This window comes from Leucopleurus acutus (assembly GCF_964270905.1).
Source record: "Leucopleurus acutus genome assembly, chromosome: 12".
Lineage (NCBI taxonomy): Eukaryota > Metazoa > Chordata > Mammalia > Artiodactyla > Delphinidae > Leucopleurus > Leucopleurus acutus.
In genome coordinates this window covers 53,140,241-53,156,331 of record NC_139154.1, presented here as the reverse complement: position 1 = coordinate 53,156,331, position 16,091 = coordinate 53,140,241, and the positions used below count along the sequence as shown (strand labels likewise).

The window sequence follows — 16,091 nt, the reverse complement described above, 5'->3', positions numbered from 1 at the left end:
CTTGTCTTTCTGGTGGGCAGGACTGTGTCAGGTGGTTTGTTTTGGGGTGTCTGTGACTTTATTATGATTTTAGGCAGCCTCTCTGCTAATGGGTGGGGCTGTGTTCCTGTCTTGCTAGTTGTTTGGCGTAGGGTGTCCAGCACTCTAGGTTGCTGGTCTTTGAGTTGAGTTGGGTCTTAGCGTTGAGATGGAGATATCTGGGAGAGCTTTTGCCGTTTGATATTACGTGGAGCCGGGAGGTCTCTGGTGGACCAATGTTCTGAACTCGGCTCTCCTACCTCAGAGGCACAGGCCTGACACTCGGCTCGAGCACCATGACCCTGTCAGCCACATGGCTGCTAGTGTTGAAGGGTCTCCTGCAGAGGTGGTGGGTGGCTGTGGTTTACTTGCGGGGACAAGGACACTGACAGCAGAAGTACTGAGAAGTACTCCTTGGAGTGAGCCCTCCCGGAGTCCGCCATTTGCCCCACCAAAAAGCCGGTCTGCATTCTTCAATGTAACTGCCTGCTACTGTGTAAGTTAAAGTCCAGACTCTGTCATTAACTTGCCAGGCAAACTGGGGCAAGTCACCTGACCTCATCATACCTGCATTTCTTCAACTTATCATGTGACAAGATTAAGCTTTTCCCTGAGAGTTCCTTCTAGCTTATTTTTCTTTCTGCTTTAACACTTTATCATTTTACCACTTTGTACAGCTGAGCAAGGGAACAGATTTCCACAGAAACTAAAAGAGAATTTGTTTAAAACATTGTTTTATGTATACATGTATTTTTTTAATCATTTTCGTCTTATTCTTCAGGGATGCAATAACTTCAACAATTAGTAATATCAACTCTGAATCAGAGGAATTGGCAAAAGTTCAGATTATGAAGTAAATGGCTCAACAAGTGACAGAAAACTAGACAAATTCTGTCTAATTCATCTTGTTCCATGATCTGACTAATTTCCAAATTTTCTGGGTTGGGGAGTGAAAAGACTTTCTCTGATTTTTCCCACAGAGGCAGGAATAACAACTCCCTCATTCCGCTGTATAGGTAGAAAGGTATACCACTCTCTTCATCACATAGCATTTGCATGGCAAGATGAAGAGACCCCAGATATAGTAAGGCCAAGACAGGGGCAAAGGGCCAAAGCATGGTGATTTGGCTCTTTCGTCAAATCCATTTTCCCCAAGCAAAGCACATCCTGTGTATTTGATATCTAAAAGCATCATCTGCACAATTCAGAGAATCATGCAGGTTTCAAACTGGAAAGCTAGCTAGGAAAGATACAGAACCTAAGGAATAACTTTGTACTATATTTCCAGCAGCATCAATAGAGTGCTCTAAGGTTAGTGAGGTGTCTATCAGAAATATTTTTAAACAAAGAAATTAATAAAATATTCTTCAGTAGTTTAAAAAAAACCACTTTGGAATAGAGACTATTCATTCTACTTCATCAGTGAATATTTTTGCATTAGGATGAATTTTGTTTCTTCATACAGTCTGTCTGTGAAACTGCTTACCTTTTTCACTAACTCTTGTATTATCTCTTTACCACTCACCACAAACCTATGCTATAAGTACAATTATTACTACCCTCTTATATAGATAATGAAACTTAGGGATGTGATGCTGTGATATAATAAGAAATATATAAGCTCTGATTCCCAGCATAGAGCTTCTAAAACTCTTGTAACTTCCTAAGTTGTACAGTTAGAAGAGTGTCTTTTGTTATCCATAGTAAGTCCCTTTCACCACACCTGAGCTTATGGCAATGAGGTGACTCTGGGAGGATGGGGGCCGGTTGTCAGAGGAACCAACCATGTGACTGGGGGTTGAAACTTCCAGCCCCACCCCAAGGTCCGGGGAGGGAAAAAGGGCTGGGGATTGAGGTTATCACCAATGGCCACTGATTTATTCAATCATGTCCACATAATAGATACTCCATAAAACCCCCCAAAACAAATGGGTTCAGAGAGCACCCACGTTGGAAAACGCACCGACGTTCTGGGAGGGGGAGTGCACCCCAAACTCCACAAAGACAGAGAAGCTCCTTTGCTCAGGATCCTTGCCCTATATACCTCTTCATCTGGCTGTTCATTTGAATCCTTTATAACATCCTTTATAATAAACCAGTAATCATAATTAAGTGTTTCCCCTAGTTCTGTGTGCCAGTTCTAGCAAATTATCAAACCTGAGGTGAGGAGGAGGTCGTGAGGACCCCTGATTTATAGCCAGTCAGTCAGAAGTAGAAGACTTGAGATTGGAATCTGAAGTGGGAGGCAGTCTTTTGGAACTTAGCCCTTAACATATGGGGTCTGCACTAATTCCAGGGAGGGTCAGAATTGAATTAAATTGTAGGACACCCAGTTGATGTCCACAGGGAAATGATGAAATGCTTGGTGTGAAAGACCCACACACTTGGCGTCAGAAAGGTTGAGTAGCGAACAGCTTTCCTTTAGAAAGGTTAAATACTACGGTCACAGAGCTAAGCGACAGAGTTGGGCTTTGGAGCCAAGCAGACTCTAAAACAACACTCTTCAATAATAAAACGTGTTAGAGGAAAATGATTTTATACTCACAACAAACATGTACGGTTATTGATAATAATAAAGAGCTGGAAGAATAACAAAAATTGCCACATTAATTCTTACCTGTGTCTGCCTCATTGCCCGTTCCACTCGGCGTGTGCTTCCTCTCTCAAGTTTTGTCCGGAGGATCAAAGCTGATGTCTGAATGGCCCAGAACTTGGGTTGTGAAAGCAAACACTGAGGGGAAGAAAGAAAGAAAGAAAGAAAAAAAAAAACCACAGAAGGAATGGATAAGCTGGGTAATTCCACTCTGAATATAACAAAATGAATATATCAGGTAGTGCTGAGTGAGTGCAGATTTGAAAATCACCTCAGTGAAAAATAATAAAAGACAACACGTGCTTTATGTTTTTTATGAAGAATATTTTTTATGAAGAATGTATTCATCTGAGCAGAGTCATTACTTAACCTAGTTGACCTGTTCTACTGAATAAATTCCTTAAGGAATGAATCAGAATATTTCCATATAATCAAAAAGGTAAGCAGAATGTATCATACCATAAATTAATAAATGTTTTTATCTCACGAGTTATTTAAAAATGTGAGAAAATAAACTACATAAAATAAATGCCATCTTCTCAAATTTGAAATAAATTTTTAAAAATCATCCAAACTCACAAACAAAAACAAATAATTAGAAATCTGGTACCTTTCACTTAAATATCCTAATCCACTGATGCAAATGCAAATCAAACTTTAAGAAAACCGCTCTAAAATTTTTGAGAATGCTTTCTAGTCTTGGTTAGGGTAGGGAGTCTCTAATGTTAGTTAAAATGCTATCCTAGAGAGGGCATCTTAAGAAAGACTGGCTCATAAGAAAACTCTGAATATGCACATACTGAATCCTAGCCCCAGAGAAAGCTGTGACCAACCATCAGTTCACAGAGTGCAGTAGAAACCACTGAATATGACCACAAATGTAGTGAGGAAAAAGGGAAAGTTTTGGGTGTGTGAAAACAGGGGCAAAATGTATTATGAGACAATAGGGACTGACTGGTATAATGAACACAACTTAAGCTCTGTGCTGATGACACGGAAACCAATGCTGTCCCTGAGTGATATAATAACTTTCAGTGAAGATTGCTTCGAAGAAAGGCAAAAGATTTATTCGTCTGAAAGCTGACTACATCCTTGATTATCTGCTTATTTCTAAAAGTCAGGTATAAAAAACATCCTAGTTAATTAGCGTCCAATTAATCATTCAAAACCTAGCTGCGCACTAGCAGGAGAAGCTTTTGGTATTTTAAAACTAAATCAGATCTCTGAGAGCAGAATCTGGGCATCGGTGTTTTTTAAAAACTCCCCAGATAATTCTAAGACATAGCCAAATTTAAGAACTAATAGGCTAAACTAATACAAGTATTTGTTTTTGGTCAAATTCCCTTGTAACTCCAAAATCTCATTAAAAGTTAGCAAGAAGTTCTTCAATGGAGTATATATAAACTATATCACCGTCCCTGCAATGCCTTACTGTACCGTGCCCAGCTCACTTCCATCATTTCTATTACCTACCTGGCCCCTATAGGTATGTGAATTTTCAACTCCAAATCTTTGCCAACTTTCTTACAATAAAAAGGAGACTGAAGCACCAACAGGTTAGATCACTTGCTCAATGTCACACCTTCATTAGGAGCAAAAGCTGATTCTAATACTTGGTCTCAATCCCCAAAACAACATCTTTTTTTTTTTTTTGGAAATTGCACTGGATGCATGAGCTTCAACCATTTTCATTTTGTAACTGAAATATAGTTGACATACAATATTATGTCAGTTTCAAGAGTACTACAGGGCTTCCCTGGTGGCGCAGTGGTTAAGAATCTGCCTGCCAATGCAGGGGACACGGGTTTGAGCCCTGGTCTGGGAAGATCCCACATGCCGCGGAGCAACTAAGCCCGTGCGCCACAACTACTGAGCCTGCGCTCTAGAGCCCATGTGCCACAACTACTGAGCCTGCGCTCTAGAGCCCGCAAGCCACAACTACTGAACCCACGTGCCTAGAGCCCGTGCTCCACAACAAGAGACGCCACTGCAATGAGAAGCTCACGCACTGCAAGGAGCCCCTGCTCCCCGCATCTAGAGAAAGCCCATGCACAGCAGTGAAGACCCAACACAGCCAAAAATAAAAAAGTTATTTAAAAAAAAGAGTAATACATAATGATTTGATATTTGCATACATTATAAAGTGATCACCACAATAAGTCCAGTAATCATCTTTTCCCATACAAAGTTATTACAATATTATTGACCATATTCCTCATGTTGTATATTATCAATAAATCCCCATGACTTATTTTATTCTATAACTGGATGTTTGTAACTCTTAATCCCCTTTACCTATTTCGCCCACCCCACCTCACTTTCTGGCAACCACCTGTTTCTTCTCTGAATCTGTGAGTCTGTTTTCATCTTGTTTTGTTTATTTGCTTGTTTTGTTTTTTAGATTCACCATATAAGATCATGCAATCTTTCTCTGTCTGACTTATTTCAGTTAGCAAAATACCCTCTAGATCCATCCATGTTGCCGCAAATGGCAAGATTTCACTTTTTTACAGCCGCAGAACACATTTACATTGTTTTCTTAACACCTTCTCCAAGGAAGTGGATGACAGTACCCAGGAAACACTGGTAGAGTAATGTAAGAAGAGGACTCAGTAGAGAACTTTAGGAAACTGCTCTATTAAAGGGAAGTGGAAGAAGAGGAGTAAACAGAGAATATGCAAATAAGGGAGAAGGAGAATCAGAAGAATAAATTCTTACTGAAATGTGTTCATTCATTAATTCACTTGAGCACCTACTTTGTACAAGGCAGTGTGCACAAGGCCCCAGAAACAAAGTAGCGAGCAAGACAGACAAGGTCCCTGCCCTCAGAGAACTTACATTCTAATGCAATGACTATTAAGTAACCTAATTCTTCTATAACTAAGTTTGCAAATTAAAATATTTTTATCTCCTTGGAATACAGTTATATGACACTATAAATATATACATGATGAAATAGAAGACATGAAATAAGTAAATCTGCACACTGATTCTACTACCTACAGTGGGTCGCCTGTTTTCTGTTCATTTTATTAAAGGGACTGTCTCGGTAACCTCATGACAGGATGGAAGAGCACTGAGGAAATGGCTCTGTAGAACAGTGGGGATAATCTCCAAGTCAGCCAGAGCTTGATCAGAATCCCAGCTCCACCAAGTCAGGTGATTAGGTGGGTGACCTTGGGAAGCCACCTGAACTCTTAGGATCTCATTTTCCTCCTCTCTAAAATAGAAGTAGTAACTCCCATCTCTCACAAACTTGTGAGGATTAAATAAGCATGAATAGGTTAACACTTGACTAGCCTCTGAGAGTACCTGCTAAAAGGCACATGTGCTCCCCTCCGGGATTTCTCCTCCTGTAATGCCTTCTCTCACCCTCAGCAGGAATGCAGCAACCAGAGTGGGCACAGGTGATGGCCCTAACCATCAGCTACCCCCAGCCGGGCATACTGAGCATTTTAAGCTGAAGGAGTCTGAGAAAACAGCTGAAGCAGGAAGATCACTCCGACCTTCCCACTGCCCTTTTCTCCTGAAACAGGTCATAAAACTCTCATATGAGAGGTGCCTTCCCTATACCCAGAGGAAAGGTGCATCCTTATCTCTGAAGAAAAAGGGACCCTGAGAAGAATCCCAACAAGCAGGCCTTACTAAATTTCTCCCAGTGTACTACCCTTACCTTTGAACTATCATATTCCTCCACGATTGCCCGCACTTCATCAAACCTAGCACAAAAATACTCAGGTTGAACTGTTTCATCAGGTCTTCATTTCCTTATGAAGGCTCCTGTGTCACACAAAATCTCTATTAAGTAAATGTGTGCCCTTTTTTCCTGTTAATCTGTCTTTGTCAGTTTAATTTTCAGACCCAGTCTGGAACCCTAAGAGTGTGGAGGAAAACTCTGTCCTCCCCCACAGTCCCCAGCCACACGGTCACTTTACACCAATAACATCATGGCACATGGGCCAGCACAGGCCATGGGCTTGTCAGTTAAAGCCCAGCTTTAAAAGGTTTGCATACCAAAGAGGGGAGATATTTTCCTCAGAAAACTACCAACTCAGACTGTTTTCTATGCTGGCATGAGAACAAGAGTTTGAGACTTTTATGTGAAGCTCAAGCAAAACATTCTCACTAAACGCTGAAAGTAAAATGCAATCCGAAAAACAGACATTTGAAAAGCTTTAAAGAAGGAACTGACTGGATAATGATATCACTGAAGAATGCATTTATCTTATATTTGTTTGGCTGGGAGATATACTGACTTGGGAAAGTCTTTCTAAAAGGAGGTAACTGCAGATAGGCTGTGTCTAATATATCTTACAAAACACTGCTGCCCACAAGGTAAAAATCAGTCAGAATATGAGACATTAGGTAAAGAAAAAGAAAATTAAACAGGATATATATGCTTTAATGCTCTACATAGTTGAAGAATGTTCATTTTATTGCTGAATAATATTTTACTGCAATATACAATTTATTTAACCATTATCCTGCTAATGGGCATTTAGGTAGTTTCCAGTCTGGGGCTATTACGAATCTGCTATGAACATTCTAGATGTGCTATCAGAATGTGCCATCAGTTAGGTGAACATATACAAGTATTTCTGCTGGACATATACTTACGAGTGAAACTGCTAGGTCAGAGTATTCAGCTTTCAGGAACACACCCAATCTTCTAAAAGGTTTTCCACTTTATACTCTTATTAGAAACATTAGAGTCCTTGTTACTTCACAACCCTGCAACACTCAATATTGTCTATTTTTTACATTTTAACTATTCTGGTGGGTATTTAGTAGTATTCCATTATGGTTAATTTTCACTTCTCTAACAAATTTGCATTTCTCTACTGGTTAATAAAGTTGTGCACCTTTTAATATGTTAATGACCATTTTAATACCTCTCTTTTAAGTCCCTATTGAAGTCCTTTGCCTGCTGTTTTCTATTGGGTTGTCAAAAATATTCTTGGGCTTCCCTGGTGGCACAGTGGTTAAGAATCCACCTGCCAATGCGGGGGACACGAGTTTGAGCCCTGGTCTGGGAAGATCCCACATGCCATGGAGCACCTAAGCCTTGTGCCACAACTACTGAGCCTGCGCTCTAGAGCCCACGAGCCACAACTACTGAAGGCCAGGTACCACAACTACTGAAGCCCGCGCACCTAGAGCCCATGCTCTGCATCAAGAGAAGCTACCGCAATGAGAAGCCCGTGCATGGCAACGAAGAGTAGCCCCTGCTCACCGCAACTAGAAAAAGCCCACACGTAGCAACGAAGACCCAATGCTGCCAAAAATAAATAAATTAAAAAAATTTTTCTTGATAATTTGTTAAATATTCTTTATATTTTCTGAACACAAGGCTCCCTGTCTTTTTGTTGGAAGAGAGTAACATATTCTTATTATTATTTGACAAAAACACAACACATACTTGTTCTGGCAAGGCACTGGTCTAACTGCTTTACAAATATTAACAGTATCTTTTGAAATTTAAAGTGTTTAATATTACTAGTCATCCAGTTTATCATTTTTGTTTTATGGTTAGAGCTTTATTGTCCTTTTTGATCGTCCTAAGGTCTCAAAGATGTTCTCCTGTATTTTTCCTCTAAAAACTTTACAGTTTTGCTTTCTACTTCGGCATATTCAATTTGGAATTGATTTTTTGTATATCTAGTATGATATAGGGGTTAAGGTAGCTTTTTTCCATATGGATATAAATCATCTACTAGCATGTGTTGAAAAGCCTACCCTTTCCCCACTGCACTGCAACGCCAGATTTGACGTAAGTCAGATGAACTGTGTATGTATGGCTCTGTTTTTGGACTCTATCTGTTCCACTAGTTAGTCTGTATTTCCTCGTGTCAAAATGTCTTAATTCAGTGTTTCTCAAACTTTCAAGTGCATAAGAATAATCTAGAGAGATTGTTAAAACACAGACTCCTTGGCCCCAACCCCAGAGATTCTGATTGAACAGGGTGTGAAGTGGAGCCGGAGAAATTCCATTTCTAACAAGCTCCCAGGTGATGCTGATGCTGCCAGTCCAAGAACCACAATGGGCTAAGCTCTGCCTTAATTGATACAGTTTTATAATAAGTCTTGGTATCTTTCAAGTGGAAGTACTCCAATTCTGTTCTTCATGACTGACTTCGCTATTCTTAGCCTTTCACATTTCCATATGAATTTTAAAGTCAGCTTGAGTTCCACAAAACCAGAAAAAACAACAGCAACAACAAAAATCAAGCGCTGGGATTTTGTTACAGATTGCATTGATAATGTAGGTTAATTTGAGGAGACTTGAAATTTTAAAATATTGAGCCCCACACACACATAGCATGTTCCTCTATTTAGGTCTTCATTAATTTCTGTTAATAATGTTTTGTAGCTTTTAGCACAGAGGGCTTGTAAATCCTTTGACAGATTCACTCCTAGGAATTTGATGTTTTTTAACATTATTGCAGGTGTTATCTTTTTCCCCTCTTTTTAATTTTTTTTAATTATGGTAAGATACATGTAACATAAAATGTACACTCTTGACCATTTTTAACTGTACAGTTTACTTATGCAACCAATCTATAGAAATCTTCTCATCCTGCAACTGAAACTCTATACCCATTAAACAAAAATACCCCACTCCACCCCAAGGCAACAACCACCACGCTCCTTTCTGGTTTGTTTGCTGGATTTTTCTTTTGGGTTAGTTTTTTTTTTGCGGGGGGGGCGGGGGGGCGTGTTTTTTTGGGCATGTCATGTAGAATTTTAGTTACCTGACCAGGGATCGAATACATGCCCACTGCAGTGGAAGTGCAGAGTCTTAACCATTGGACTACCAGGGAAGTCCCCAACATGCTACTTTTTCTATGAATTTGATTACTCTAGGTACCTCATATAAATAAGTGGAAACAGGCAGTTGCAAATGCTATCTCTTTGTAAAGTTCATTTATTTTTACCTGGAGTCTATTAACTAAAGCAATTTGATGAAATGTTGGCTCACTAAACTGAGTACTGGCTAAAAATCCAGTAAAAACAGACACTTAAGAAAGAAATTTGGGAGAGTTTCAAGATGGCAGAAGAGTAAGACATGGAGATCACCTTCCTCCCCACAAATACATCAGAAATACATCTACATGTGGAACAACTCCTCCAGAACACCTACTGAATGCTGGCAGAAGAACTCAGACCTCCCAAAAGGCAAGAAACTCCCCACATACCTGGGTAGGGCAACAGAAAAAAGAAAAAACAGAGACAAAAGAATAGAGACGAGACCTGCACCAGTGGGAGGGAGCTGTGAAGGAGGAAAGGTTTCCACACACTAGGAAGGCCCTTCACTGGCGGAGACGGAGACGGGGTGGTGGGGGGTAAAGCTTCAGAGCCACAGAGGAGACCACAGCAACAGGGGTGTGGAGGGCAAAGCGTAGAGATTCCCGCACAAAGGATCGGTGCCAACCAGCACTCACCAGCCCCAGAGGCTTGCCTGCTCACCTGCTGGGGCGGGTGGGGGCTGGGAGCTGAGGCTCCAGCTTCAGAGGTTGGATCCCAGGGAGAGGACTGGGGTTGGCTGCGTGATCACAGCCTGAAGGGGGCTACTGAGCCACAGCTAGCTGGGAGGGAGTCCGGGAAAAAGTCTGGAGCTGGCGAAGAGGCAAGAGACCATTGTTTTGTGGTGCACGAGAAGAGGGGATTCAGAGCACCACCTGAATGAGTTCCAGAGACGGGTGCGAGCCATGGCTATCAGAGCAGACCCCAGAGACAGGCATGAAATGCTAAGGCTGCTACTGCGGGCACCAAGAAGCCTGTGTGCAAGCACAGGTCACTATCCACACCTCCCTTCCGGGGAACCCGTGCAGCCCGCCACTGCCAGGGTCCCGTGATCCAGGGACAACTTCCCCGGGAGAACACACGGCACGCCTCACGCTGTTGCAACGTCACTCTGGCCTCTGCAGCCGCAGGCTCACCCAGCATTCCGTACCCTCCCTCCTCCCAGCCTGAGTGAGCCAGAGCCCCCGAATCAGCTGATACGTTGACCCTGCCCTTTCTGAGCTGGGGAACAGACGCCCTCAGGCAACCTACACGCAGAGGCAGGTCCAAATCCAAAGCTGAGCCCCGGGAGCTGTGCAAACAAAGAAGAGAAAGGGAAATCTCTCCCAGCAGCCTCAGGAGCAGCGGATTAAATCTCAACAATCAACTTGATGTACCCTGCATCTGTGGAATACCTGAATAGACAACCAATCATCCCAAATTGAGGCAGTGGACTTTCGGAACAACGATATATACATATTTTTCCTTTTTCTCTTTTTGTGCTTGTGTATGTATATGCTTCTGTGTGTGATTTTGTCTGTATAGCTTTGCTTTTACCATTTGTCCTGGGGTTCTGTCTGTCCGTTTTCTCTTAATTTTTTTTAGTATAGCTTTTAGTACTTCTTATCATTGGTGGATTTGCTTTTTGGTTTGGTTGCTTTTTCTTTCTTTCTTTCTTTTTAAATTACCTTGTAAATTTTTTTAATTTTTATTATTTTAATGACTTTATTTTATTTATTTTTCATTCTTTCTTTCTTTCTTTTCTTCCTTTTATTTTGAGCCTTGTGGATGACAGGGTCCTGGTGCTCTGGTCGGGCATCAGGCCTGTGCCTCTGAAGTGGGAGAGCCAAGTTCAGGACACTGGTCCACCAGAGACCTCCCAGCTCCACATAATATCAAAGAGCGAAAATCTCCCAGAGATCTCCATCTCAACAGCAGCACCCAGCTCCACTCAACGACCAGCAAGCTACAGTGCTGGACACCCTATGCCAAACAACTAGCAAGACAGGAACACAACCCCACCCACTAGCAGAAAGGCTGCCTAAAATCATAATAAGGTCACAGACACCCCAAAACACACCATCAGACGTGGTCCTGCCCACCAGAAAGACAAGATCCAGCCTCAACCACCAGAACACAGGCACCAGTCCCCTCCACCAGGAAGCCTACACAACCCACTGAACCAACCTTAGCCACTGGGGACAGACACCAAAAACAACGGAAACTACAACCTGCAGCCAGCAAAAAGGAGACCCCAAACACAGTAAGTTAAGCAAAATGAGAAGACAGAGAAACACAAAGCAGATGAAGGAGCAAGGTAAAAAACAACCAGACCAAACAAATGAAGAGGAAATAGGCAGTCTACCTGAAAAAGAATTCAGAAAATGACAGTAAAGATGATCCAAAATCTTGGAAACAGAATGCAGAATATTCAAGAAACATTTTAAAAGGACCTATAAGAATTAAAGCGCAAACAATGATGAACACCACAATAAATGAAATGAAAAATCTCTACAAGGAATCAATAGCAGAAAAACTGAGGCAGAAGAAGAGATAAGTGACCTGGAAGATAAAATAGTGTAAATAACTACTGCAGAGCAGAATAAAGAAAAAAGAATGAAAAGAATGGAAGACAGTCTCAGAGACCTCTGAGATGACACTGAACACACCAACATTCAAATTATAGGGGTCCAAGAAGAAGAAGAGAAAAAGAAAGGGACTGAGAAGATATCTGAAGAGATTTTAGTTGAAAACTTCCCTAATATGGGAAAGGAAATAGTTGATCAAGTCCAGGAAGCACAGAGAGTCCCATACAGGATAAATCCAAGGAGAAACACGCCAAGACACATATTAATCAAACTATCAAAAATTAAATACAAACAAAAAATATTAAAAGCAGCAAGGGAAAACCAACAAATAACAGACAAGGGAATCCCCAAAAGGTTAACAGCAGATCTTTCAGCAGAATCTCTGCAACCCAGAAGGCTGTGGCAGGACATATTTAAAGTGATGAAAGGGAAAAACCTACAACCAAGATTACTCTACCCAGCAAGGATCTCATTCAGATTTGACAGAGAAATTAAAACCTTTACATACAAGCAAAAACAAAGAGAACTCAGCACCACCGAACCAGCTTCACAACAAATGCTAAAGGAACTTCTCTAGGCAGAAAACACAAGAGAAGGAAAAGACCTACAAAAACAAACCAAAAACAATTAAGAAAATGGTAATAGGAACATACATATCGAAAATTACCTTAAATGTAAATGGATTAAATGCTCCAACCAAAAGACATAGACCAGCTGAATGGATACAAAAACAAGACCCGTATATATGCTGTCTACAAGAGACCCACTTCAGACCTACGGACACATACAGACAGAAAGTGAGGGGATGGAAAAAGATATTCCATGAAAACGGAAATCGAAAGAAAGCTGAAGTAGCAATTCTCATATAAGACAAAAAAGACTTTAAAACAAAGACTATTACAAGAGACAAAGAAGGATGCTACATAATGATCAAGGGATCAATCCAAGATATAACAATTGTAAATATTTATGCACCCAACAGAGGAATACCTCAATACATAAGGCAAATGCTAACAGCCATAAAAGGGGAAATCAACAGTAACACAATCACAGTACAGTACTTTAACACTCCACTTTCATCAATGGACAGATGATGCAAAATGAAAATAAATAAGGAAACACAGCTTTAAATGATACATTAAACAAGATGGACTTCATTGATATTTATAGGGCATTCCATCCAGAAAGAACAGAATACACTTTCTTCTCAAGTGCTCATGGAACATTCTCCATGATAGATGATATCCTGGGTCACAAATCAATCCTTGGTAAATTTAAGAAAACTGAAATTGTATGAAGTATCTTTTCCGACCACAGCGCTATGAGACTAGATATCAATTACAGGAAAAAATCTGTAAAAAATACAAACACATGGAGGCTAAACAATACACTACTTAATAACCAAGAGAACACTGAAGAAATCAAAGAGGAAATCAAAAAATACCTAGAAACAAATGACAATGAAAATACGATCACCCAAAACCTATGGGATGCAGAAAAAGCAGTTCTAAGAGGGAAGTTTATAGCTATACAAGCCAACCTCAAGAAACAAGAAACATCTCAAACAAACAACCTAACCTCATACCTAAAGCAATTAGAGAAAGAAAAACAAAGAAACCCCAAAGTTAACAGAAGGAAAGAAATCATAAAGATCAGATCAGAAATAAATTTAAAAGAAATGAAGGAAACAATAGCAAAAGATCAATAAAACTAAAAGCTGGTTCTTTGAGAAGATAAAGAAAATTGATAAACCATTAGCCAGACACATCAAGACAAAAAGGGAGAAGCCTCTCGTCAATAGAATAAGAAATGAAAAAGGAGAATAACTGACACTGTAGAAATACAAAGGATCATGAGAGATTACTACAAGCAACTCTATGCCAATAAAATGGACAACCTGGAAGAAATGGACAAATGCTTAGAAAAGCACAACCTTCCGAGACCGAACAGGGAAGAAATAGAAAGTATAAACAGATCAATCACAAGCACTGAAATTGAGACTGTGATTAAAAACCTTCCAACAAACAAAAGGCCAGGACCAGATTGTTTCACAGGCGAATTTTATCAAACATTTAGTGAAGAGCTAACACCTATCCTTCTCAAACTCTTCCAAAATATAGCAGAGGGAGGTTCACTCCCAAACCCATTCTACGAGGCAACCATCCCCCTGATACCAAAACCAGACAAAGATGTCACAAGAAAAGAAAACTACAGGCCAATATCACTGATGAACATAGATGCAAAAATCCTCAACAAAATACTAGCAAACAGAATCCAGCAGCACATTAAAAGGATCATACACCATGATCAAGTGGGGTTTATCCCAGGAATACAAGGATTCTTCAATACATCCAAATCAATGAATGTGATATACCATATTAACAAATTGAAGAATAAGAACCATATGATCATCTCAATAGATGCAGAAAAACCTTTAGACAAATTCAACACCCATTTATGATAAAAACCCTCCAGAAAATGGCCCTAGAGGGAACTTAACTCAACATAATAAAGGCCATATATGACAAACCCACAGCCAACATCGTTCAATGGTGAAATCTGATACCATTTCCACTAAGATCTGGAACAACACAAGGTTGCCCACTCTCACCACTATTATTCAACATAGTGTTGGAAGTTTTAACCACAGCAATCACAGAAGAAATAAAAAGAATCCAAACCGGAAAAGAAGAAGTAAAGCTGTCACTGTTTGCAGATGACATGATACTATACATAGAGAATCCTAAAGATGCTACCAGAAAACTACTAGAGCTAATCAATGAATTTGGTAAAGTAGTGGGATACAAAATTAATGCACAGAAGTCTCTTGCATTCCTATACACTAAAGATGAAAAATATGAAAGAGAAATTAAGGAAACACTCCCATTTACCATTGCAACAAAAATAATAAAATACCTAGGAATAAACCTACCTAAAGAGACAGAAGACCTGTATGCAGAAAACTATAAGACATGGAAGAAAGAAATTAAAGATGATAGCAACAGATGGAGAGATATACCATGTTCTTGGATTGGAAGAATCAACATTGTGAAAATGACTCTACTACCCAAAGCAATCTACAGATTCAATGCAATCTCTATTAAAAAATACCAGTGGCATTTTTCACATAACTAGAACAAAAAATTTCACAATTTGTTTGGAAACACAAAAGACCCCGAATAGCCAAAGCAATCTTGAGAACGAAAAATGGAGCTGGAGGAATCAGGCTCCCTGACTTCAGACTATACTACAAAGCTACAGTAATCAAGACAGTATGGTACTGGCACAAAAGCAGTAATATAGATCAATGGAACAGGATAGAACGCCCAGAGATAAACCCACACACATATGGTCACCTTATTTTTGATAAAGGTGGGAAGAATACATAATGGAGAAAAGACAGCCTCTTCAATAAGTGGTGCTGGGAAAACTGGACAGCTACAGGTAAAAGAATGAAATTAGAACACTCCCTAATACCACACACAAAAATAAACTCAAAATGGATGAAAGACCTAAATGTAAGGCCAGACACTATCAAACTCTTTGAGGAAAACATAGGCAGAACATTCTATGACACAAATCACAGCAAGATCCTTTTTGACCCTCCTCCTAGAGAAATGGGAATAAAAACAAAAATTAAGAAATGGGACCTAATGAAACTCAAAAGCTTTTGCACAGCAAAGGAAACCATAAACAAGATGAAAAGACAACCCTCAGAATGGGAGAAAATATTTGCACATGAAGCAACTGACAAAGGATTAATCTACAAAATTTATAAGCAGGTCATGCAGCTTAGTATCAAAAAAACAAACAACCCAATCCAAAAATGGGCAGAAGACCAAATAGACATTTCTCCAAAGAAGATATACAGATTGCCAACAAACACGTGAAAGGATGCTCAACATCACTAATCATTAGAGAAATGCAAATCAAAATTATAATTAGATATCATCTCACACTGGTCAGAATGGCCATCATCAAAAAATCTACAAACAATAAATGCTGGAGAGGGTGTGGAGAAAAGGGAACCCTCTTGCACTGTTGCTGGGAATGTAAATTGATACAGCTACTATGGAGAACAGTATGGAGCTTCCATAAAAAACTAAAAA

General features: G+C 40.0%; 1 protein-coding gene across 1 annotated transcript in view; it reads right to left on the bottom strand.

Annotated features, from left to right (window-relative positions):
* TTC27 (tetratricopeptide repeat domain 27) overlaps positions 1–16,091 on the bottom strand; it is a 186,848-nt gene that overhangs the window by 102,732 nt on the left and 68,025 nt on the right. The window contains exon 10 of the mRNA XM_082852062.1: positions 2,636–2,749. Within this exon, the coding sequence (XP_082708188.1) occupies positions 2,636–2,749 (114 nt within the window). The remainder of the gene's footprint in view (positions 1–2,635; positions 2,750–16,091) is intronic.